This window comes from Amyelois transitella, chromosome 17 (assembly GCF_032362555.1).
Source record: "Amyelois transitella isolate CPQ chromosome 17, ilAmyTran1.1, whole genome shotgun sequence".
Lineage (NCBI taxonomy): Eukaryota > Metazoa > Arthropoda > Insecta > Lepidoptera > Pyralidae > Amyelois > Amyelois transitella.
In genome coordinates this window covers 9941917-9969358 of record NC_083520.1, presented here as the reverse complement: position 1 = coordinate 9969358, position 27442 = coordinate 9941917, and the positions used below count along the sequence as shown (strand labels likewise).

Sequence of the window (27442 nt, the reverse complement as noted above, 5' to 3'; positions counted from 1 at the left end):
AGCTTTTTTAAATGGACATTTAAGAGAGAATATTTACATGTCTATTCCAGAGGGTGTTCTAAATAAGCAAAATGGAAAGGTCTTGAAACTTAAAAGGGCCATATACGGGCTAAAACAGTCTTCTTTAATTTGGTATGAAAGAGTGAAAGATTGTTTGCTTAACTATGGTTTTAAGATAAGTAAATACGAACCTTGCTTGTTTACATGTTTTAATAAGAATGTAAAGATTATTATAGCTGTATATGTTGATGATTTTTTAATATTTTCTGATAATGTTACAGAAACTGAGAAATTGAAAAATGTGTTAAGTTTAGAATTCAAATTAAAAGATTTAGGTTTTGTTAAACGTTATTTAGGCATGCGAATTAATGTAAATAAGGAATGTAATACTATAACTGTAGATCAGCAAGAATATATAGAGCAATTATTAGTAAAGTTTGATATGGAAGATTGTAAAACTATAGATACCCCTATAGAGAGTAAACTGAACTTAGAAAAGGCTGAAAATTGTATAGTAAATATTCCATATCAAGGACTAATTGGAAGCCTTATGTATTTGGCAGTTTTAACTAGACCAGATTTGTCATATTCCCTTAGTTACCTTAGCCAGTTTAATAACTGTTATAATGAAACACATTTTAGCTATGCTAAACGAATATTAAAATATTTAAAGAAAACTAAACACTATTGTCTAACATATCATAAGGATAATATAGAACTAACAGGTTTTGTTGATGCAGACTGGGGTAGCGAAAGTATAGATCGTAAGTCTTATAGTGGATTCTGTTTTGTATTGAATGGTTCTGTGATTTCATGGCAAAGTAAAAAACAAAAGTCTGTCTCTCTATCCAGTACCGAGGCAGAATATGTTGCACTTTCAGAAGCGTCTAGGGAAGCTATATACTTAAGAAATCTAATGTATGAGCTTACTGGTAAAAAGTGTGCCATTAAATTGAAATGTGATAATCAAAGTGCATTAAAATTAGCAACAGGTCATCAGGCACAAGCTCGAACAAAACATATTGATATCCGCTTTCATTATGTTAGAGATGCAATTAAAAATAAATTAATTGATATTGAATATATTTCAACACAAGAAATGCCTGCTGATTTGCTCACCAAAGGCCTTTTGTCAACTAAGCATTATATGTTTATGAACATGTTGGGTATTAAGGAAAAATAAAAAATTGTATTTTGTTTAGAAATTCACATTTATTTTGTTAAGTGGGGGTGTTAGAATATACCATAGATAACAAAATAAAAATTATAAAATGTTAGTAGCGCCATCTATGTAAACACATTGAGTAACTTCCTTTCTAAATAAAATTAGTCTATTACGGAAAGCAACGTGTTTTAATAGTAATGACGTGACTTAGGTACTTTATCTACAATATCATGTGGTGAAGTGAGCCTTTTCAGGCAGGCTTCACTATATAGATATTTATTTAGTCCTTTTTTTATCTAGACAATGAGCATTCGTCCACGATTTAAAATCGATTTCTAAATTGACGTCTAGTGGAAATGCTGCAGTGTAGTTTGTTCCGCCGCCTCTTCTGCACTTACGCCTTAAAAGCAGCAGCATATAGTGTAGCGGAAAAATTATGTCGTAGTCATTAAGCGATACCTTGTGTTCTATTTTGAAAGTACCTAAGTATGTCTATTACTGGGTTTTATAGAGAGGAGAATCTAATCTAGATCATTTCAGTGCAACATTCACTTGACAACGCAGATATCAGATATCTATTACCGCTAATCCGGGCTGTCTCATAATAAACGCGACGTACAGGAAGAATAATAAACAAAGGAGGGTCATTAAAATGGCTATTTCGGAACGTCTGCCGACGTTAAACTAGTTGATGCCCGCGGGTTTGTTCGGCCGCCGCCGCGGACTATATCACATTGTTTTGATAGGTCATACAAATTCGTTGCCTATTTCGAGAGATAGCTACACTTGTATGTATCAATACTAGGATAGGCTAATCTCATTTGATGCGTGCGTTAGCGTTGAATAGAAGAGTTCGCACTTTACAATAACAGTGGGTTGCTCAAAGTCCGTGTGCCGTGTGGTTCCCGGCACCAATAGAAAAAAGAATAGTAACTACTCCATCTCTTTCTCACGGATGCCATAAAAGGCGACTAAGGGATTGGCTTATAAACTTAGGACTGTTCTTTTAGGCGATGGGCTGGCAATCTGTCACTATTTGAATCTCAATTCTATCTAGCCAAACAGCTGAATGTGGCCTTTCAGTCTTTTCAAGACTGTTGGCTCCGTCTACCCCGTAGGGGATATAGACGTGATGATATGTTTGTATGTTCTCAAAATCCTCTGATAATAAGATTAACATTAACTTTATTATTACCATCTTCTTTAGTAGTATTTCAAGATTTACTTAAGTATGTCCTGTTAGGAATGTGAACAAGACCCATTCACTACCGATCTTACACCGTAAAGAAGCACGGTTTTAACGATTCAAAATCTATAATCGGTAAACTAAAACCCTTTTGTATGTTCGACACAGCGAATTTCATGTCATTTCCTTTTTGCATACTGTTTATTTTCACGTGTGAAAACTTAAGATTTATTTAGTTTTCACACGTGAAAATAAACAGTTTGTAAGAAATATCACCAACATACTTCGCACTATTAAATTCATTTTACATGCTTACCGCTGCCAAGTGAGCTCCAAGAAATTCCTCCGCAAATCGCCAGTTGTATGGTTATTTCGTAATTGCGACTTCTGACTCGGCCAGGGTGTAAATGCTCAATTTTATTGTGTCAAGCAAACGGCGAGTCCCTGCGCGCCATAGTCGGCAGTTGAGCGCGGGAAAACGGACGCTTCCATCTTTAAACTTTCCCGCCATTTTACGGAGTATTGTTTTTTCTATTAGTGTGATTTTTATGGTGTTGACTTTAATTTTATAAAACCTTTTAAGTGAATTGTAGTGTTAATTTCGTAACGTTGGTAACGTAATTACTGAGTAAGTATTTTGTGGGTTTGGCATCTTGCATATTTGTTTTAAACATATATCAATGAAAACATTGGCACAACCATATCGTTATAAACATTTCATAGATAAATATCTGTATTATATTTAAAAAATCACACAACTTAAGAACAATTAAGTAAAACTTTCTTCGTTCACTTTTTTTTGCAATGAATACCTAAGTAAATATATGTAGATCCGCAAATGCGCAATTAGTTTTAATTTAAGTATCTACCTACCTATTTCTTTTAGGCTGCATACTTTCACCTGTATTAGCTTCTTACTAAGAAACGTACATCAGTACCTACATCATAATCACAGTGCTAGACTTGAAAAACTTTTAGTAACTACAGATTAGCATTACCTACAGGTATTATCTTCTCACACGTAGATCGCCTCGCAGATTCCGAAACTCAATCAAGGAAATTAATTAATTAGAGTCAATTAACTTTAAAACTACAGATTTAAAAGCATAAATTAACATCTCTATCCCGGAGGGGTAGGCAGCTGGCAGACACTACATCTTTCCACTTGCCACGATCCTGCATACTTCTTTCGCTTCATCCACATTCAGCTGAAATTGAGATTCAGATAGTGATAAATGCAGGAAGAGATTATGATAACTGTACGTACTTATTTACATAGTCTCAAAAATCATAATTATCTTTGTCTGAGGATAAGGCCTACAGACGTGATACCTATTTTGGTTTATGTACCTACCTTTTTTTTTAAGTGTGCTTGACCACAATATGGTGGTCAACAAGATGAGGCCTAAGGTGGGGCACGCATGCTGAAATCAGCCCTATTCACTCTTGCCTTGAAAATACCCAAGTTGTATGTATCGGGGGAGAGAGATATGTATTACCAAACATGCCTGTATACGCATTGTTTGTCATAAAACAAGGAATGTTTAATAAACTACACGTTCATACGATATTTTATTGTTGTAAACACAAGCCAACAAGTACCTACTAGCAATATTTGATGTAAATATTTCCGTAATAAAACATTAATGTCATATAACAAAACAAAATTTGAGTTCGATTGTTCCGTGACCTTATTTAGGTAGTGTTTTCTTCAGCGAACCTTTTTTTAGACCTTAAAATAATCGTTAGGAATACTTAATTGTTTTTGATAGCTTTTACCTATACCCTATATAAATAACTTTGTTTTTATTCTAAGGTTAATCCATGCGGAAGCCGAACGATATATTTAGATTACCTAAAGTCTTCATTTGTATTTTACTTCTTAATGGCTTATAATTAATTCCTAACAGTTTTTAAGTAATAAAATCTTTGGGACTTTTTGGGTCATCATCAAATACCTAAGTATGACCAAAACGGGTAATTTGACTCTCCAAATTTCACGTGAAAATAGTTATATAGTTATATCTATGTAATCTCTAATTATCGCTTAAGACATTTTATAGAGGTACGATAATACTTATCTGCACACAATGATTAACTTTGATCTCCTCGGTGTTACAGTATTTAAAACGATTTACATGTTTACATCAGGTAGATAATGGCTATTTTGCTCCTGAAAAAGATAGCATTTTCCACAATTCCCGCCGGAAGGATTTTTCCCTTTACGCGGACGTATAATTCTAGTAAACTCTGAATACAATAATAAACCTAATGGTGATCTACTTAGATGATTTGCTTTTAATCAAAATTAGGTCAATCCTAATGGTTTTTGTTTTTAGCGCTCATCAGTTAACACGCTTAATTACTTTAAAATTCCGACAAACTTTTTATAGAGCCATAAAGAACTGTAAGATTGAAAGCATTTGATCTTGCATTAATAGTAATAAGTCGTTGTCGTAAGTCGATGCATACATATAATCACGTCTATATCGTCTAGATAGGTATGTCTGGTAGATAATGCTTCTACAATTGTGCTATACATTTGTATTTTGTACAATAAAGTTTTAATAAACAAATAATATCCCTTACAGGGTAGACAGAGCTAAACGTCTTGAAAACACTGATAGCTTAATGATAGAATTCCTATCCCTCCGCCTATAAGAAGAATCCCAAGTACATAAGCCTGTGCATCCGCATATTTTATTTAAAAAAAAACGACTCAAACAGAGAAATCAATGTATAAAATATAACGCTATCTTAACTCTAATAGGACAACGGAGGCAATATAGAAATCAGATAAGTACCTACTTATACAGAGCAAATAATCTCGAAAAGACTATTGCTTAATGATGGAATTGAGATTTAAATAGCGACAGGTTGCTAGCCCGTCGCTTAAAAGAAGCGGATGGATACACTTGCATTATGTGCCTATTCCATTAGCAGCATTTTACGACATCCATGGGAAAGAGATAGAGTGGTTACACGGCAAATCGGGACTGTATGCCTCTCTGAGCAGCTCTTGGTCGGTATTTTAAATCACATTGAGTCACCCAGATGCAAAATATCTAAACAAATAACAAACGGTCATGTATTTTTAACAAAAGCCAAACTGGCGAAGCGAGATGAGTTCCAACTGGCAATTCCTCGGATTTTTCCAAACAAAAACATTTTTCTTGAGCCACCAAAAATTGTTGGCGTTTTAAACTATGCTTATAAATTACTAACTGTGCCCGCGACTTCGTCCGCGTGGAATAGTTATTTAGGAGCCCTCAAGGATGAATTATTTTCGCCGTTTTTTTCACATATTCCAGTATTTCTTTGCTCCTTATAGTTGCAACGTGATGTTATATAGCCTAAAGCCTTCCTTGATAAATGGTCTATTCAACGTAACTGAGATTCTATTTTGTTAAGAAAGTAAAATATAAGTCCATTTTATAAGTCGGCAAAAAAATAGTCATTATGATAAAAAATGCTACGACAAAGCCAATGATGCTACGAGGCGAAAAATGCATGCTACGAAGAACTACGACGTGTCTACGAATTATGCCTCCTTATCCTAAGTCATATATAACTTTTTTTTTGTAGTCATTATTAACATTACTAGCGACCCGCCCCGGCATCGCATGGGCAGTATTCATAGATAGAATCCTTCTTCAGAAAACCCTCTTTCTCATACTGCAATCAGGAACAAAATCTCTTCACAACTTTCCGAGATTAGCGTAGCCCATACAGATAGAGAAAAAAGAGGTTCTTTATGATACTTATTAGTGATTTAACTTTATATGTTAGTGGTTATTTTATAGATGGAGAGCAACTTTATTTTTACCTTACTAGTACTTATTACCGCAGAGTTAATGAAGATGTAGACAAGACAACTAACTGTTAATTTCAAGGCACTGACAGACAGAAACAGTTATACTTCGTGGAACAATAAATACGTGAGTGTTGATACTATTATGGTGTGCTTTAGTGTTAATTTACTTGGTTAATTTGAGTCAGCGCGAATATCTATTGTGGTTCTACGAATGATTACGAACAATCTTTGAAGAGGAAGAAGTTGGGTTAGGCAGAAATGCCTAGAGAGCTACTAGTACGGTCACGTACAGGAACATGCTACCTAAATCGAGCCGAAGTGGTCGAAGGCTGGCACCTTTGAGATAAGAAAAAGATAAGAAAGAGATATCTAGCTTATTAAACCAATCACTAAGACCGCTTTATAGGAAACTTTAAGGTGTTTACCAGCTGTTAAGTTGTTCGGGTAGCTGAATTTAACTAATACAGAAAGCTCAATGGATCTGTGGCGACATCTCTAACACACGTCATCTGCCAAACACAGCAAAGAATACGACACGCTCAGCCAATAGCAGCGAAGAATCTGCGGTGACATTTTGAACGTCACACGCCACCAGCCAATCACAGCGAAGAGTCTAAATCACGATGGATTGGAGCGGAGCTACAACAATGTCCGACTCAACATCGTCTGTCGCGCGGTTCTACAGGACTAGCCTGGCGGAAGATCTTCCCGGTGGTGACGGTCGAACCCAAACTATCGCTCCCGCTAAAGATCCGTGTGACTGGACGATGTCTTTCAGTATTTTCTTTGAGACTATTCGCTGTGTCTACCCAGCAAGCTTCCTGTAAAGGATAAAGACGTTATGTTTTTGTATACGATTACCAAAGATCCTGAGAATCTATACAAAAAGAACTAGTTCCCCGATGAGCAATAAGCATCTGAGTCACCATTTTATCTCGGATTTTCTTGTATCGTCTATCATCTCTCATCCACAAACTGGTTGATCTATACAAACAACGTCTATTTCCATGTAATAGTCCATTTCTAAGATCCCTAACAAACATATAAACAATTTTGTACATGTGTTATTTGTTAAATATCCATAGTATTTATACACACATACATACATAAAATCACGCCTCTTTCCCGGAGGGGTAGGCAGAGACTACCTCTTTCCACTTGCCACGATCTCTGCATATTTCCTTCGCTTCATCCACATTCATAACTCTCTTCATGCAGGCTCGGCGGTTTCGGGTACTTTTGACCTGACTCTTTACCAGGACGTCCTAAATTTGATCAAGATACGTTCGTCTAGGTCTTCCCACTCCAACCTTTCCTTCCACACTCTCCTTGTATATCTGCTTAGTCAACCTGTTTTCATTCATCCTCTCCACATGACCGAATCATCTCAACATACCCTTATATATATAGTATATTTATTTTTATAACTATTTATAATAACTTTTCATATGAAAACTATCTTTAAGTTTTTTGTATTACTAACAAAGTAGATCATGATATCTGAATAATTAATGAATCTCATCAAATCTTAAATAACTATGTATAAGTTCGTGGCAAGTTATAAGATATGTCTACTTATTGAGGGGTTAGTGCGAGTTTTACTCGATCAAACGCATCGAGCAAGTAATCGCGAATTTGTATGGAATTACATTAGTGCCGTCGCGTTACCACTAGGTGGAGCTGATCAAATCAAATACAAATTCGCGTTTACTTGTTCGGCGCGTTTGTTAGAGTAAAACTCGCACTAACCCCTCTGGTCCGGGAAAGAGTTGGTATGTATACCTACATTTATGTAAATTACATGATTAACTAACAAAGATTCTGACCCTCCACACTTATCAAACATGTTTGTTAAAATCACGTTGGAATTTAATTCACATTTTTTGTATGTATGTATGTTTTTAACGCGGTTATGGTGAAATTTAAAACATTTATAGGATCTGATAATAGAATTTTTAAGTACATGCGTAATCCATTTGGAAATAACTATTCACAATTTTGTAAAATTTAATTTGTTTGCGAGGGCTAAGTTCGCGGCGAACCACTAGTTATATTTAATACGTCTTTGTGTGTAAAGTCGGCATTCTTTGCGTGGAATTTAATTGAATCGGACGTACCTACTTAGTCAGACGTATAAAAATGGGACACAATCCGTGTTCAGTATTGCGTAAAGAATTTCCGGTGACACTCTTTATTTGGGCCAGATAGCTGTGGACAGAGATTTAATGAGAACTTAAAATTTCTTTGGCGTTAGTCTCTGATCATGGAACCCACAGGTCTCATCTTTCTTCAAAAGGATCACTCCCAATATGAGCTTGCATCTAGTGCAATAACTACGATCAAAACAAAACTGTAATCACGTCTTGTAATATGAAACGGAAGGTTTGTTTGTTTGTAATGTCTTTATTGCACAGAAATTCACACAGTTACAAGAAGGTCCTGTCGACAGTCCTTCGCTCCTTCCAATTATCTACTTACCTGTTTTAAAACGCATTCAAAAGAAAAACCAATGTTTCGAAACAGCAAAGAAACTACTTTTACGTGGCCGGAGCTGAGTTAATCTAGTTCTACGATATTATCTCAAACATCATGTTTTTCAATTGGCGGGAATTGTATTCTAAATTTAAATTTTCGTTCCCAGCCAAACAAACCGTCATTATTGGGACGGCTGTTGTAATATTAAACTCATTAGATGGTCCGTCAAAGATGGCGGACTACTAACAGCTGAGATCATTACGCGCGGACTTTGATGTCTTATTATTAGCTATAGCTGAGCTTTTTTGGATACAAATGCTAACAGACATAGGACAAAAATCAAGTTTACATCAAAAAGTATAACTAAAGATGCGGTAGCTGCCAAAGGGTGTAGTCAGGATTGCATAAAAGGGAATCATTGATTGAAGATCATCTCACATCCCTTTCTTCTCCTGATTCCTTTCATAAAAGTTTATCGTACTGTGCTAGTACGTACGAAACTTGATTAATTCGTTCTGGTGAAAGGTCGGGTTAAAGGTACCGTAAATCTACTAACTTGCTTGAAAAGCTTGATGTACGTACATACATGTAATTACTTCTATACCCATTGCGGGGTAAACAGAACTAACAGTCTCGAAAAGACTAAAAGGCCACATTCAGCTGTATAGATCAATGATGGAATCGAGATTCAAATAGTAACAGGTTGTAACCCATCGCTTACATGTATCCCAAGCCAATAATGCGTTCCTCATTGTCCTATTGTATAGTGTCGGGAACCAAACGGCAAAGGTTGATGTAAATTAAGCAGAAGAGGTATAAAAGAATCGCAGTAACTAGATAAAAGTCAGACAGAGTCAAGAATATTGTTGGCACGTATATTTAAATTGAAATATTTTATTTCAAATCTCACAAGCGCTGGTCAAACATCTGTTACTCATTACCCCCTTTATGTGTCGACTAAAATGAAAACTTAAATTATGTTTCTTGTTACAGAACATCAGGCGACATGCACAAGAAGTCTCATAAGAAAAAGGTACGTGTATTAAAATTTCAAGGAGCACCAATTGGAAGATATTTTCTTTTGACCCCCGCCTCATTGGACAATTACTTGGAGAGAAGTGATACTACAAGTAATCTCTATCGGAAAACACTCAAATATTGATAAGAAACTTTCTAACTCGTTTTTGGAAAATTGGTTTTACTGTCTTTCTCCCTTTCTCATTTGGGAAATTGGTTTTACAGTCTTCCTCCCTTTCTCATTTGGGAAATTGGTTTTACTGTCTTTGTCCCTTTCTCATTTGGGAAATTGGTTTTACTGTCTTCATCCCTTTCTCATTTGGGAAATAGATTTTACTGTCTTTCTCTTTCCCATTTGTGTGGTTTCCCATTTGTACCCAAAGATGCTTTGCGACCCACAGTTTATTTTCAAAAAAAAATTCTTCCTAGTTTATGTCCTGTCTTCAATAGCTTGATAACATCATTTCTTTATGTCTTATTATAACCTCACTTTGTTGATATTGTGGTTAATATAAAGCGGTTCTCGGTTCGAATCAGTATGGTGCAATGTTGAAATGCTCATTGCTCTCGTAGGCATAAGTTCAATTCTCATCTCGGCCTTGTACCAATGATAATTTTCGAAGTTTACGTATATTCGTTTGAATACTAACCGATGCTCTTACGGTAAAGGAAAACATTGTGAGGAAAACTGCTGCATATTCAGGGAACTGAATGTGTGTGTGTTTCCATGATCAAATATTTAGACTGAGGTTCATGTGCGTGTAAAAACCTGACTCACCTAATCCAGGATGGTCCAGGGTGTAATAATTGGCCTCCTCAACAGAGTAGTGAGGATTTAACCGGGACTATAGCCGGGAAGAAGATAGCTAGGGCCGAAATCATTACAACACGAGAGTCGCAAGATGTAAATAATGTGGAACGTTACTTGACATTTCAGTTGAGGAGACAAGTGGCACCGGTCAGGTCTATTTGTCTTGAAGACAACAAATCACTCTAAGCAACCTAAACATTAATCATGAACATTAACAGCTAGACCAGGGCAGGCAACTCATTATTATGCCAATCTTGTCTGTTACGAAATTAGGAGTAGATTATTTTTATGATCTTTGGAGTTGTATACAGTTTGTAATTACAACTACACTTACATACATATAATCACGTCTAAGTACCTTGCGGGGTAAACAGAGCCTGGAAAAGATTAAAGGCATCTTTCAGCTGTGGACAAGTTAGGTTGTAATGACGACTTTTTAAATTGTTTCTAACGTAGGTCATCAGGTTTTATAGCCACTGGTATATGCAGATATGTTATACTGTTATATCTGCAAACCAATACGATTGTCTTCTTTTGAGTTTTCTTTATTAGAAATTCGTAGTCTACTAAAAGGATTCAACAGTGGGCCTTGCCTGCCAGTTATCACATTCAAGACTTCGAAAGGATTATATCGACCGGTCTTATTTTTCACTACAAGAAACCAATGCGGCAAGTCAAAATTTAATTGCGTTGAAAAATTAGGTAGCTATCCATATAATGTCACGAGTCCCCGTGTTAAAAACAAATTAGTTAAGCTAAATTTTGATCCAATTTACATACATACATACATATGGTCACGTCTATATCCCTTGCGGGGTAGACAGAGCCAATAATCTTGAAAAGGCGAAATGGCCAAGTTCAACTATTTGGCTTAATGATAGAATTGAGATTCAAATAGTGACAGGTTGCTAGCCCATCGCCTAAAAAAGAATCCCAAGTTTGTAAGCCTATCTCTTAGTCGCCTTTTACGACATCCATGGGAAAGAGATGGAGTGGTCCTATTCTTTTTTGTATTGGTGCCGGAAACTACACGGCTAGGATCCAATTTACACTAGTGCATATAACAATAAGAGCAAATGAGACGGGAATGCTACGCATTGCGCACCCGCAATTTGCCCCTCCGCGTCGGCACGCGAGATACCGCTGGCATCTTGGCACGCCACGGCTGGCGTCGCCTGGCGGATCGGCGTGCCCATTGATTGATGCCACAGACTGATTCCCGACGAATAAACTTTGGATAGGATCGACTCTTTTGGCATTGTGTGCGTTCAATGTGGGTTAAGGTTCTGTAAGTGAAAACAAAAAGAATTAAAGCAGCCGTGTGGTTCCCGGTAGTGCCGTGTGGTTCCCGGCACCAATACAAAAAAGAATAAGGCCACTCCATCTCTTTCCCATGGATGTCGTAAAAGGCGACTAAGGGATAGGCTTACAAAGTAAGGATTATTTTTTAGGCAATGGGCTAGCAACCTGTCACTATTTGAATCTCAATTCTATCATTCCTTCCTTTAATAGTAAAGACAGGTGATACAAAATCGTAAGATCACCATTTGGTATAACATATAGATATACATATAATCACGTCTATATCTCTTGCGGGTTAAACAGAGCCAACAGACTTGAAGACTGATAGGCCACGTTCAGCTGTTTGGCTTAATGATAGAATTGAGATTCAAATAGTGACAGGTTGCTAGTCCATCGTCTAAAAGAAGTATCCCAAGTTTATAAGCCTTTACGACATCCATGGGAATGAGACGGTGTGGTCCTATTTTTTTTTATTGGTGCTAAGAACCACACGGCACATTTAGTACGAAACAGGTATAATTGAAATTCTGTCAGATGAAGAACATTGTGAAGCTAAAAACTTGTACAGTTGACATGATATACATAATTTGACGTTTAATAAACATTAAACGTCAAAATATGTTTCTGCATCTCGCGAGTGCAAATCATGCAAGTCCCAGTCATCAGGTATAATGCTCCTAAATATAGTCTGCATACTGGGCCAGCAGAAATTCACACGATTAGCCCTTGAGACTTTCAGATAGCAAGTTCATTTATTTTGGTCGGCAGTCGTTTGCCAATGCAGCTGCTTCGCTTACGGTTTTGTGAAAAATGCATCTTTAAACGATTTTAGTGTTGGCTCAAAAGAATAATCCCGTTATGTCAGTGCAGTGTTTTTATTTTTTGTTTTATTTATAGGGAATTAAACTTTCTGATGCGGCAAAGAGCTAGACATAGCGACAATTGTCAAAAGTGGCAGGCAGATTGTTGTACAACCGTATAAAAATAATTAAGCAAACAAAATATTTGAAGAAAAAAAAGTGTAATTTAATTATTATCCCTAAATGTTTTTTAGTTAGTTTAGTGAACCGAGCTCTGAAGTCAGCTGAAAACGCACCCAGCAATACGCTAAGAAAGAGAGCAAGTACTTACTTATCCTGTATTTACAACGCTAAAGTTCTTGTGTAAATATTACAGTCATATTTTCCAGTAACCAGTTACAAACAGACACATCGTTATTCATTTTGTAATTTTGAGAAATCGCTTCTACGCCGCTGTATGTTATGATAATGGCGTGAAAATAATATTATTGCTAGCAGATCCCTTAACATCTAAACATATTGGAAATGAATGAATCAATTTCAGGGAATTGATGACTGTGTATGAGTTTACATATTCGGTAAAAGCTGAATACCTACGCACTCTAGTAAACAAAATGTTTGAAGAAACAATAAATGGTGGCGTAAAACCGTATGGTGCTTGGGAATTGAGAAACAACGCCGAGCTGTAATGATGTGGAATTCTGTCCAGTCAAATAGCGAGAGAAAAATGACAAAATAACAACTGAGGATGCAACTGGGAACCGGCGGTTATAAGAGCCTTCCATGACTTCTGCAGATAGGTACTAAGAAGGAATTTTTCGCCAGTAAAATTTAAACAAGAAAATTGTTTATGAAATCGACAGCAAATTCATCGATTGATTGAAGAAATCCAATAACTAATAAACATAGAAAAGACAATATGCTCTGCTAATGCAGTAGTGACAGCCGCGTGCGCACGTCATGTAGGCCGCAGATGCGCGGGAGACCTGCCAACTCGATCGATATCGCCGATATAAATACACGAATATAGCGGAAATTATGACATTCATTATCCGATATCTTCTTCTTATCATTCAAGGAGTGACTAATAAATGGAAGATCGTAGCTTTCATCAGTCGTCCCAATTAAAATCGTTTCGGTTTCGGTTTCGGGAGCATGCTAAAATGATTTCAAAGTTGAAAGTACTTATGATATGAAAAAATATTTTGACAGACACAGGGTTTACTGTTTGTATTTTTCAACTTTGTCCACTACTCATCATATCATCCATAAAGAACAATTCCTTTTAGATATTATATGAAACATTCCGGAATCAGTGGGTTCCAAAGATGCAGCAGCAGCAGCAATACTCTGAACTGAAACACAAAACCAGCTGAAATTGTCTACATCTCCAAACAGCAAAATAACTGACCTTATAACTGCTTTCATGTAACCAAAGTAAACACGAGTAGAAACCAAAGTAACATAATAATTAACACGTAAGCGTGTCTGTCAATATCTGACTTAGTTATCTGGCAATGTTGCCGGGCTGATGACAGCTTGTCAGTCATCAAGCGTGGGGACCAGCTAATACGAGTATCAGGTGACATTCAGGTACACAAAAATGTAAATTGAAAATGCTATCCAGTGTCTTTTCAACCTTGACATTGGTAGAGTCACAGTTTTCGCGAATAACGCATTTCAAATATTTTCCTAGTAAAACATTGTCATGACGTTTCACGCTTATAGACATTCTTTTCTCCTTGCTTAATATTTCCTATTGATGGACGTAGCAAACCTATAATCGTCTTTTAGCCATTTTCATTGGAATATCTTGATCGGTTTGAAGATATGATATGAAGATTCAATCAACATATATCAAAAACCTGAGTCAAATCAACGTCTTATTAAAATCTACTATTGGAAAAAGAAGACATACAGCTAAATTATCGTAATTCAGATTTATTTTCAGAATTGTTACCTGATCAAACTTGCGCACAGTTTTTACTCAATCTAAACACTCGTCCTAATATTTAAAATCAGAGCTGTAACAACGTTGAGCACCTACATTTGCAAAGACTTTTACGACGGGCATAATTTTACTGCCCGAGGCAAACTACACGCGGCCGTATTAAAAATGCCATAAACATTTCGTCAAGCGCTATAAACTGTCTAAATCAATCGCTGGTCGCAGCTTGGCTTCAAAGAAAAACTGCTTCGGTCATCTCGGGAGACGAGCAATAAACTCGTTATTTTCATTACATACATACATACATATGGTCACGTCTATATCCCTTGCGGGGTAGACAGAGCCAACAGTCTTAAAAAGGCTGAATGGCCACGTTCAGCTTTTTGGCTTAATGATAGAATTGAGATTCAAATAGTGACAGGTTGCTAACCCAACGCCTAAAAAAGAATCCCAAGTTTGTAAGCCTATCCCTTAGTCGCCTTTTACGACATCCATGGAAAAGAGCTGGAGTGGTCCTATTCTTTTTTGTGTTGGTGCCGGGAACCACACGGCACCAACACAAAAGTATTAGGAAACTGTAATGTTAATCTGTCTATTTTTCTTTTCGTGTTGCTTAACTATAGTTCAAATTCGAATTAAAAATTTATTCATCATTATGGGACATCTCGACTTTACTTAATAATTGTCATATCTTTTGGTTTCACAACATTGTTTGACGTCAAGTAGGTACCTAAATTACTTTAAACTAAGTTTACGGAGCGGTAACAAATTGCACTGCAGAATTTTCTTCAATAGCGTCAACTATACAATTATGCAAACTTAGAATACAAAATGGTTTATACGATGTTTAAATAAATATTGGTTTGGTAAATTCGTACATGTAAATAAATATTTGGCTTTCATCTTTTAAGCAATAACTTTAATTATAAAGTGGTGTTTGATATAAATAGTTTAGCATATTCCTCTGTTTTACAGCTCCTCTTAAAATAGAATTTATATGTCCCAATTCCAAGCCATACAAACTATTTCAACTACATTGTTTCACCAAATTATCTAAACACAATATTCAAAGAAACACAATAAAATATGTCCACGGAAAAAAATATATACAGCTGTTGTCTATTTTGAGTGTGAAGTATGCTAATGAGAAATGAAAATGATAAGTTAACATTCCTTAAACTAAAGACAAATTAATTCCACCACATGATGCCTTGGTCCGGTTCCAAAAGACACGATTATAACAATAGTTTGGTCTTTTGTTAGCGATTTCTACAGTAACTGCCAAGAAGTGTTACGGCAGACGTAAATAAACTTTCAACGTGTGAAATGACAATTTACCATTTAGTTAATACCTATGAATTTAATTTGAGAACATGATTAATCCATATCTTCCCATGGATGTCGTAAAAAGTGACTAAAGGAAAGGCTAATACACTTGCTAAAAGGATTCCTCTTGTAGGCGATATATATGATGGGCCCATCGCCTACAGGATCATAAATCTCAATTCCATCAATAAGCCACACAGCTGAATGAACGTGGCCTTTCAGTCTTTTCAAGACTGTTTGCTCTGTCTACCCCGCAAGTGATATAGACGCGACTATAAATGTATGTATGTATTACATTTGATCAAAACTGGCTCAACGTTACCAACCTTTTTTCTTTTGGTGCCGGGAACCACACGGCATTTATCAGATGTTCTATATATAAATACAAGTTCTCCAGCCTATGATGTGCGCATGAGCAGATTGTAATGCTCCATTACACTGATAATCTCGAGTGTTAATTCGTACAGCAACAGTTACTAATGTAAGGTACACGATACAAACATATCGTGATAGTATTTCACGTGGGAATTCTTGAAGCAATTACCACAACTTAAGATTTTTGGACAATATCTTAATTCCCGTTATTCCCTTTCGCCTATGAATGATTAAAAACTGAGTTTTTGTCTTTTGTCAAAGTCTAAAATACTTATATAAGATCAAGTTTATCCATAGAATCAGAGCGTAGGTGGTCAAATCGATCGAATCCAGGAACCATGGTCAAGAGCTTACCTCGGGCTCTTCTCCAGAGTGGTGAGGATGCAACCGGGTCTGAAGCCAGGAGGAAGAAGAAGGTTTTTGGGCAAAAGAGCCAAAGTCATACACATTCGATTTAATTTTGGGACTAGCGTATTGGTCCTCTAAATTTTGCTAATTAGAGATTCTACCCTAATCAAGACTTTATCATGCATTTACAGTTTAGCTTCAAAATGTCGCCAAAATAAAAGGTATACCTAGTAATCCTTATAAGGCCTTAGTCTATATCAACATAGGAACACGGATCAGGAAGAACAAACACTACATGTAACCCAACCTTAACCTATCCCATTTCACGGTCATATAAATCATCGGCAGGGTTATGAAACGAATTTTTACATCGATCCATTGGCACGGCGGTCAAGTGGAGCACGGAAATACATCTAGACACGGCTTCCATCTAAACACTCATTCATAACTTCCACACGTCACTTCAGTCCACGTTTTCCGGACACCGCTGATGTGTCTCTCTTCATTCACGAGAAAATCGCGAAATTCCAGCAGACAATATTGTAAATCAGTGGAATCCCATGCGACGGATGTTGCTGCGTTTATTCTGCGTAAGCCCAATTAAATAAATCGTGAATCATAATTTTATGTTGAAGATGAAAAGTGAGGAAACATAATTTTTGGAGTCAGTGTAGACATTTATTGTGATTAGTACGGTTGGTGGCTTCGAATATTCCGAAATATTTTATGTTATTACGAAATGTGAGAGATGATATTTCGTTGCTTACGGCATTTCTTATTGGCATATGAACATGAGAAAACAGTCCAAACATGACAGTTCAAGAAAGTTTATTTCGTATTTATAGATGATCTATTGATCTGTGGTTTTGATGTGTTACAGCAAAAAAAGCGCGGGAAGCATGATGGCCGGAATAAAGAGAACATTATCGACGAGACTGAAGTCACTGATGATGGAGAGGTGACTCCGGAACAAAGAGCGCCAGAGAAAAAAGTTTGCTATGAAGTGAAACATTCAGATATTATGGGCAGGTTGGTATTTTATGATTTATCATCATAACCTTGTCGTTTATCAACATCATTCACCTAGCTTTATCATGGTTACTTCCCCTTAAATCACATCAAGAACCAAACCGACGAATTTTCATGAAGGAAGTATAAATGTGGATGAAGCGAAAGAAGTAAACAGGGATAGTGGCAAGTGGAAAGATGTAGTCTATACCTACCGAGGTGTGATTTTGTGTATGTATGTTTGTACGTCCTAACTGTAGAGGCACCCGGGGTGACAGGGGAACCTCAGCTCTCTAACATCATGATAATTGAAGTAGGTAAAAGTACTGCTACAGTCACCTTTTACGAAATACATTAAGGAGATACTGTTATCCATAGAGCTCAAACCACACGGCACAAAATACTGTTCAAAAAATCTCAGTTAAATCATGTATTGCATAAAAAAATATGTACATAAAATCAGATCTGAAAATCGTATAAAATATATTTTTAGAGACTTCAGTCTAGCCAGTCTGATAATAGTAGACACAAATACAGTGTTGCTATCTGGATTATTGTGCTAACATTTACGAGCTTTTGGTTGGAACTTCGCTCGCGTAAAATCTGAAATTCCTATTACCATTTCAGTCGTAATTTACTTCCCTGCAGTCTCTTAATAAACCCTTTTGAGATATCCTGAATGAATCAAGGTTTATTTAGATTCCCTGCACACAAGTACAAATGTCATGTCTATATAGAACATAACGCTAGCTATATATAGCTAGATGAATGTCTTCATTCATACATAAAATTACGCCTCTTTCCCAGAGGGATACGCAGAGACTACATCTTTCCACTTGCCACGATCCCTGTATAATTCTTTCGCTTCTTCCACATTCATAACTCTCTTCATGCATGCTGTGATTTTCAGACCAAGATTACCTTTATAAAGGCATTGTGAAATAAAATAATATTTAGGTAGATAGCTGTCTAATTTACACTAAAGTTTGTGATTCATGGCCTAAGTATAATTTGTGCAACTTGGTTAAGTTGACTGTAATAGGTTTACTTCATAAGCAAATAATATAGAAGTTAAAAGCACAACACTAAATTTTTTAAATTCCGAAAATTTAAATTGCTTTCATTCTCACTCCACTGGTCTTCATTTATTTAAATATTTTTTAACAATATACAGGGTGACATTTAAAACAACTGCATCCTTTTAAACATAGACTATACCCATGCTTCTGAGCAGTTTGAGCCTATTTTTATTTAAATTAAACGTCATCATTTTCACATTAAAAAAACCTTCAAAAACTACGTCACACGCTTTATTAAAGACCAATACTACAAAATGAAATTAAAACTAAACATGCAAATAAATGTCTGAAAAATAAATTATTTTTCTAGTATCAAGATCAAGTAAGGTACAGAGTTGTCGAGATCGCTCAGCTGAATGAATTGTGTCGTTGACCTCTGAATCTTACGAGTCGCTTTTCCGCCTGCCGGGGTGATATGACGTATTTAGGATCGTGGATTTTGATACTTTTATTTTTTTTCGTACTTTCTGAAATATGAACTGATATTTTTCTTTTAATGTGTTAAATATCCTTTAGATGAGTTATGCAGTTGAATTAAAAATCACCCTGTATATCTTTGGAAAATGCAATTGTACAATGCCGTACTCAAAATTAGCGGCTAAGGCACAACAATAAGTTAACAATCTTTTAGCTTCAGAGCAGCAATATAGCTGTATAATTACGTCTCCTATCTATCCCTTTTCAGATACCTAGTGGCATCCACGGATATCCACGCCGGGGAGATCATCATCCAGACTCCAGCCCTGGCCGTGGGTCCGTGCACTGGGTGTGGACTCATCTGCCTCGGATGCTATAGGGAGCTTGATGAAAGCAGTCTTGCTAAGTGAGTCATTACTGTTGCTTTCATTGCAATGACTAAATATTCTTGCTTTGGGTTAATTAATATACCTATATCACGAACAGCTATCAGCTGCGATTATTTGTGCTATGTTATATTTTAGTATTTCATCACTGCAGTATAAAATGATCATAAGTCGTTAGTGAGTTAATTAGACTAAGAGATAAACTAACATACTTGGGGTTCTTCTTTTAGGCGATAGGCTAGCAACCTATCATTATTTGGATCTTAATTAGCCATACAGCTAAACGTGGCTCCAGTCTTTGCAAGACTGTTAGCTCTATCCACTCTCAGTACGGGATAAAGACGTCGTAATACCATCATCAATCATGATCTGAGTGTATTTTTACTGACTCTTCCACTCTATTTTATTTTTCTAAGTACATCTCACCTTCTCTTGGCTTTTCTTCTAAATCAAAAGATAATTTACACTACAGGTCCACTCCATCTCTTTCCCATGGATGTCGTAAAAGGCGAATAAGGGATAGGCTTACAAACTTGGGATTCTTTTTTAGGCGATGGGCTAGCAACCTGTCACTATTTGAATCTCAATTCTATCATTAAGCCAAAAAGCTGAACGTGGCCATTCAGTCTTTTCAAGACTGTTGTCTACCCCGCAAGGGATATAGACGTGACCATATGTATGTATGTACAGGTGCAAAGGATGCCAGTGGCCAATGTGCAGCGCATCATGCCCTGGCCAGGGGAAGTACACCGGTCACTCCACATACGAGTGTGACACCCTGAAGACCATAACGCCGGAGTACGCCAACCTTGAAGATCTGAAAGACTCCTACCAGGCCCTTATGCCTTTGAGGTAAATAGTTCATTTGATCATATGTCTGTTTCACTGAAACTTGATTCAGAGCTTTCTTAAAAATTGCAATTTGGCTTCTTAAAGATCTAAGATTTGGTAAATGTTTAGAATAGAATAGATTTATTTTCAAAATTGGATACAAGGTATCACTTATTGACGTCACATAACTTAAATCTAATTATAACCACTACAGCTTTCAAAGCGCATGTGTAGAAGAAGCGGCGGAACAAACTACACTGCAGCATTTTCATCGGACGTCAATATACAAATATAAAAAAATCTAAATCATGGACGAATACACATTGTCTACATTAAAAAACATGCATGAATGTAGAACTAGTTATTTCAATACGAATATTTCGTCAAACAAATGTTTCAATGAACTATTCCAGATGTTTACTCCTGAAGAAAGCTGATCCTGAGAAATGGCGAGCCATGTCCGCCATGGAAGCCCACAACGAGCTGCGACGAGCTCGCGGAGACATCTGGCCCATGAACGAGAAGCATGTAGTCCAGAGGATGAGGAAGTGGGGGCTGGAGTATGACAGCGAGGAGATACACACAATTTGCGGGATTTTGGAAGTTGGTACTTAGTTCTATATCTACTTAGTATTATATAAACTGTCCACTTGTAAGGCTTGAGTTATATTCAGTGCGGGCACAGCCAACTAATTAACAAATAGCGTAGATGAAGCATAGAAATTGACACGAGTCATGTTATACTACGGGCCAGGTCTTTTAAAATGGGACCAGGACAAGATGGGTAAATAATAGCAAATAAAAGAGGGTAGATCAAAATATTTGACAAAAAATAAAGAAGGCCCTCACTGAACAGCGTAGATGGAGAGGCCTTATGAGGCCTAGACGAACGTACCTTGATCAAATCAGAGATGTTCTAGCAAGAAACCGAAGAGCTTGCATGAAGAGAGTTATGAATGGCAATGAAGCGAAAGAAGTATGCACAAATCGTGGCAAATGGAAAGATGTGCTCTCTGCCTACCCCACCGGGAAAGAGACGTGATTTTATGTATGTATGTAAATAAAGTGAAATGTTTATTTTTCAGACCTTTATTTACGTTATTGATAAAATTTTCAATAAAACATCTCTTATAACAACATACATACATATAGTCACGTCTATATCCCTTGTGGGGTAGACAAAGCCAACAGTCTTGAAAAGACTAATCGGCCATGTTCAGCTATTTGGCTTAATGATAGAATTGAGATCCAAATTCTATTTTGTATTGGTGCCGGGAACCACACGGCACTAATACTTATAACAACACCAATTATATATCTTCCAGGTTAACGCCTTCGAAGTAGGTGGCAGTGGAGCCAACGCCCGAGCGTTGTACGACGTGGCCTACTTCCTTGCGCACGATTGTACGCCCTCCACCACTCACACTGACGCCGAGAGGCTCCCAGGAAGACCCCTCACAATAAGGGCGGCGGTGGACCATAAAGCAGGAGATTTGATATCGCTGTGTTACGCTTACACTCTTCAGGTTAGTTTGATTTCAGGTCAAATTAATTGAAGGTTGATGGGGATTTAGATATACCATCTGGGCTGAGTAGTTCCCGTATTGCCTAGTAATTGGTACTACAAATGTACCTCCAACACCACATACACTAATGCTGAAAGGGTCCCAGGGAGATCCACCACTATAAGTGCGGTTATGGACAATAAAGCTTGGGATTTGATATCGCTATGATACGCTTATACTTTTCAGGAGACATGAATGAAAGAAAAAATATTTTATGGTGATTGCTTTTGGGTCGTATTCGCGTTTTAGCCATCCTGATATAAGCCTTGTCTAAGATACCCTACTCGACACATAGGTAAAAGAAATAAGCATTAATGAGTTTCTCATCTTCCTGATCAACAACGGTACTTGTTCAGAAAGGCTCATAAATATACCACAGATACGTGAATTTATCACAGGACGTTTATTTGAATCGCGTTATCGATTTCAATTCTGTTAAAGACTTCTTCCTCCTGGCTGTAATCCTGGTTTCATCCTCACCTCTCTGGAGAGGAGTCCAGGGTATACCTTCGACCATGGATCCTGCATTGAGTCAGGTTTTACATAAACCGACTCCCATCCGACCTCCGCAATCTTTGCAGGTAAACTTAACCCGTAATGGATCGATCATGGTTACACATCCAGTTATCTTAATATGCAAGTTTCCTTATAATGTTTTCCCTCACCGTAAGAGCATCGGTTAGTGTTCAAACTGTACATAACTTTGAAAGGTGTCATTGGTACATGGCCGAGGTAGGATTTGAATCTGTGCCTTTCTGCGACATGCATTTTAATCGAGCACCTTACAGATTCGAACTCAGACGCTCTTTATCAAAGACATTACAGCCAATCTATGAGACGCTTGAGAATATCCTCACACGTGTCAATTCATGAGATGCTAGAAAATATCCTCTTATGTGCCAATCCATGAGACGCTTGAGAATATCCCCATATGTCTTATACCAGGGCACGTTAAAACGGCGCGAGCACATCAAGCACAGCAAGTTCTTCGAGTGCGCGTGCGCACGCTGCGCCGACCGCACGGAGCTGGGCACGGCCGCCAGCGCCTTCCGCTGCCCGCGCTGCGGCGGCCGCGTGCTGCCCAGCGCGCCGCTGCGGCCCGCCGCCGCCTGGGGCTGCGACGGCCGCGGCTGCTCCTACTCCATGACCGCGGCGGCCGTGCAGCTGCTGCTCAAGAGGTCTGTCAGGAACTGAGCTGGTCATTCATAAATTGACCACTAAAAAGTTCTTAATGTGGTTTTAGGCACCATTGGTAAAAGGATAGGACCACTCCATCTCGTTCCCAAGGATGTCGTAAAAGGCGACTAAGGGATAGGCTTATAAACTTGGGATTATTTTGTTAGGCGACAGGCTAGTAACCTGTCACAATTCGAAACTCAATTCTATCATTAAGCCAAACAGCTGAACGTGGCCTATCAGTCTTTTTAAGACTGTTGGCTCTGTCTGCCCCGCAAAGGATATAGACGTGATTATATGTATGTATGTATGCTAAAGAGATCAGATAAAGCCTTTAGGAAGTGATCAATAGATGTTGAAAGTCACAGAAGGGGACGTAGGATGCCCATTCCGTGACACGAGTTTTTGGAGCCACACTCTTATAGCGTGTTGATTCTTTTATCAGACCATATCACTATAACACTAACACTAACTAAGTGCCATATGGTTCCCGGCACCAATACAAAAAAGAAAAGAACCACTCCATCTCTTTCCCATGGATGTCGTAAAAGGCTTGAAAAAACTTGGGATTCCTTTTTAGGAGATCAATTCTATCATTAAGCCAAATAGCTGAACGTGGCCATTCAGTCTTTTCAAAACTGTTGGCTCTGTCTACCCCGCAAGGGATATAGACGTGAGCATATGTATGTATCTAACTAAGTATATAACTGATTCCAGGTTAACGGACGAGCACGAGCAGATAGACGCGAATGACGTGCCCGGCTTCGAGAACTTCCTTCACAAATACAGAAACGTGTTGTATCCCACACACTACCTGTGTCTGTCTGCGAAGCATTCCCTTAGTCAACTCTACGGGAAGGTTTGTATAATCACCTTTTGTTTATGACAAGACGCCTGAGAAATCCTGGATAATGTAATACAGAATTATGGTAAAATCCCAATCGAGAGGTTCGAGAGGTTATGATGTAACCTAAATTCGCGCAAGGAGGAAAAAGATATTTGAAGAATTCTACATACATACATAAAAACACGCCCCGGAGGGGTAGGCAGAGACTCCATCTTTCCACTTGCCACGATCTCTGCATACTTCCTTCGCTTCAGCTACATTCATAACTCTCTTCTTGCAAGCTCGGCGGTTTCGGGTACCCTTTGAAGAATTCTGAGGAAGGAAATCTCTCTGTCAGGCTTTAACACCTAAAATTACATTACTGTGACTACAGCTTTACGCCAGGATCTTGTGCCACCCACAGGAACCCATGGCTCCACCAATTTTCTGGTTATCGCCGCCGAATCATGGGAGGGTTGTACTGCCAAAGCTATGCTTACTCTAAAAACTTACCCTTTCTCGATTCCCTATAAAAATCTCTCTAGTGATTTCAAAATTTTTATTCATTGTTATGGGACATTTCAAACATCACTTAATAATTGTCATATCATTTGTTTTAACAACATACTTAAAACTTAGTTTACTGCCTTTCCAAAGCGTCAATGCAGAAGAACGTCAACTTCAAAGATCAGAAAAGAGAGCTACGGACGTGGAATAAAGGATTTAGTTTACAATAGAAAAGGGTGTTGTGTTAATAAATTTATAATAATCAGAGAATCTTACCTAATTTTCTAACTTCAGGTTGCGAATTACATGATCCACGAGATGCCGGAGGAGGAACTGAAGAGAAAAATCGAGATCTGTAGGGATCTCATGACGGTCTTTGATGTTATTGAACCCGGTTATTCAAGATTAAGAGGTATGACTTCATGAGACATGCATTTTCTTGCAATATAAACTGGCTTTACCAACTTCAGTTTTGTCGTTCAGTTCAGGTCGTAATCTGATATTTTAACATTTGTTATTCAAAAAGAACTTACCTCCACATCAGACCTAGTCTATTGTCAAAGACCAAAAGATGATAACGGTATCTTTTAAAAGATGAAAGTGACGGATGCAACTGGGATCACACAAAGATGAGTAAGAGAGGGAGATATCTTTAAAAATAATATTCGTCTGTCAGGTGTTACGCTGTACGAACTCCACGCGCCACTGATGATTCTCACAACTCGGGACTTCGAGAAGAAGACCATCTCCAAGGAATGTTTGAGGAGTCGGCTCAAAGAGGTATCATTTATGAAATCAACCTGAATATAAAACTCGCCTTTTGTAAGATTGTTAACATTGCCAAGGTATTTAGAGTAATTTGTAATATTCGAGATGAAAATACTTAAATAGAAGTTGAATCAAAGAAGGTCGTCAGTCTACGCGCCTATTTCTGAGCTCATTAATTGAGCTGATCTGTAAACTTGCATTTATCTTTATGGAAAACTACTCGTCGGACGGCTATTTCATCTCCATCTTGGTATTTAGAAGGGGGTTAGAAGTTCATCTGTACAGGAGTGGAAAACTCGGATCTGTCTGCTGTTAAATACTTATCTCCTTTGTCCTCTTTTATTTATACATTTATGTACATCAAGGAAAAAGTAAAATTAGAACTTGAACTCAAGATAAATTTACTACAACGGCACTACTTATTTCTACAGAAATTTCTTTCAATAGTATCTTTTGTACTGCTTATATTCTTGTTTCGTTCTATGCGTTGTTTTTGGTGCAATTATGTGTTTTTACTTCTTCATGTAGGCTCTTAATAAATGGAGCCTTTATCAGTTATAGGTCCTATCATGGTCTAAATTTATTGATCTATCTGTCATCATCTTCATACCATATCGCAGATCGTGAGCTGTTTGACGGAATCTGCCCTAATCCTGGGTTACGAGCCAGCGCAGTCTCCCGAGGGTCTCATGGCAACTGCCGCCCGGGACGCGCTCTCCAAGATCAAGACCTGGGAGCAAATCATCGGGAAGATATCATGATTCCCACACACCTACTTTAAGAGCTTCGTTTTCAAAAGGCACTAAGTTTATGGAAGTGTTTTGTGAGAGAAATGTTTTTATGCCGGTCATGCTGGCAAAGGAAGTTTGTTTAAATAGATGACAGTTCATATGATCTGGTCATGCCTAAGTACTTAAAATGTTAAGATGATGTGGTTCGTGGATATGTATTTTCGTTTTGTTAATTATAATTATTGTTCAAATTAATTATAGGAATTTCAGTATTTTCGAGACTATTGGGCCCTTTTAAAGTAAAGACGTGATATATGTATATTTTATATATTACATACATACCTACATATAATCACATCTATATCCCTTACGGAGTAGACAGAGCCAACAGTCTTGAAAAGACTGATAGGCCACGTTCAGCTGTATGGCTTGATAATAGAATTGAGATTCAAATAGTGACAGGTTGCTAGCCGTAAAGAATAATCCCAAGCTTATAAACCTATGCCTTAATCGCCTTTTACAGCGAAACTAATTAAAAACCCATTACACTTGACGACATGTTTAACCAGATTACCTTATTGATGGGTTTGCGATATATAAAGATTGAGACAGAAAAGTCTAAAAGATAAATGAAGTTTATCGTCTAGAAGTAACAGTTAGATAATTAGATATAGTCCAAAATCATTTTGCCTTTCATCGGTTTGACCTTAATGTGAAAATTAAAACTATGTCAAATATCTGAGCTTTAGAATTTCAACAAATGTGCCTTCTTGATTAAAAAAAGACTATATTAAACACTTAATCTTAAATTAATAAATTATACTTGCTGTACTTGTTAAGTATTTTTTGTGGACACTTCCCTAATACCAGACACAATCATAAAAGTATTTTTGTGTTAATTTATGTTAATTATAATACTCAGTTTTGATAAAATATGTACTTATACTTGTTTACTAACTACTTAACGTTCTCTAAATTGAGTACCTTAAAATGTTACTGATGAATGTTAATTTTATTTTCTTAAATTATTTATTTATCTCGTGGTATTATTTATTCATTCCTATCACTAAAAGACACAATTGATTTATTCGATTATTTTTGTATTTGAAATTTTATACTAACTTTATTTAAGTATTTAATTAAATTCGTTGATATATCATGAGTTTTGTTTATTTTCAATACAAAATCTGATTTCTGGCAAATTTGGATAACATTATTATTCTGCGACTGTTGTATGGGTTGACTAAAGGAGCCAAAAGCCATGTAGCTGATGATTTTTTGCAAGTATTACACGTGTTATTAATAAAATAATCAGACTATTATATATACAGAGAAAGGGTAACATTTAAAATGGAATTAACGATAATTATTTGATTGTCATATAACAATATATTATAAAAATATATTATAGTCATGTCTATATCCCTTGCTGGGTAGACAGAGCCAACAGTCTTAAAAACTGTAAGGCCCCGTTCAGCAGTATGGTTTAATGAAAGAATTGAGATTCAAATAGTGACAGGTTGCTAGCCCATCGCCTACAAGGGGATTCCCAAATTTAAAAGCCTATCCTTTTGCAACAGT

The 27442-nt window shown here is 37.1% G+C and overlaps 1 protein-coding gene across 1 annotated transcript; it reads left to right on the top strand.

Annotated features, from left to right (window-relative positions):
* Positions 1-2820: 2820 nt before the first annotated feature.
* On the top strand, positions 2821-26477 carry LOC106142366 (SET domain-containing protein SmydA-8). The gene is made up of 12 exons (XM_013344100.2): positions 2821-2979; positions 9634-9673; positions 17448-17596; positions 19340-19477; positions 20148-20309; positions 20702-20891; positions 21614-21814; positions 22799-23031; positions 23747-23888; positions 24657-24774; positions 25039-25142; positions 25751-26477. Exons 2-12 carry the CDS (start codon positions 9647-9649, stop codon positions 25889-25891), a joined length of 1605 nt encoding a protein of 534 aa, XP_013199554.2. The 5' UTR covers positions 2821-2979; positions 9634-9646; the 3' UTR covers positions 25892-26477.
* Positions 26478-27442: the final 965 nt, after the last annotated feature.

What these genes read in the sequence shown, in the direction of transcription:
- LOC106142366 (XM_013344100.2), top strand. Translation starts at nt 9,647, where the DNA reads ATGCACAAGAAGTCTCATAAGAAAAAG. An exon ending in GATGAAAGCAGTCTTGCTAA is followed by an intron (nt 19,478 to 20,147) that starts GTGAGTCATTAC and finishes ATGTATGTACAG; the next exon opens with GTGCAAAGGATGCCAGTGGC. An exon ending in GTTACGCTTACACTCTTCAG is followed by an intron (nt 21,815 to 22,798) that starts GTTAGTTTGATT and finishes GTCTTATACCAG; the next exon opens with GGCACGTTAAAACGGCGCGA.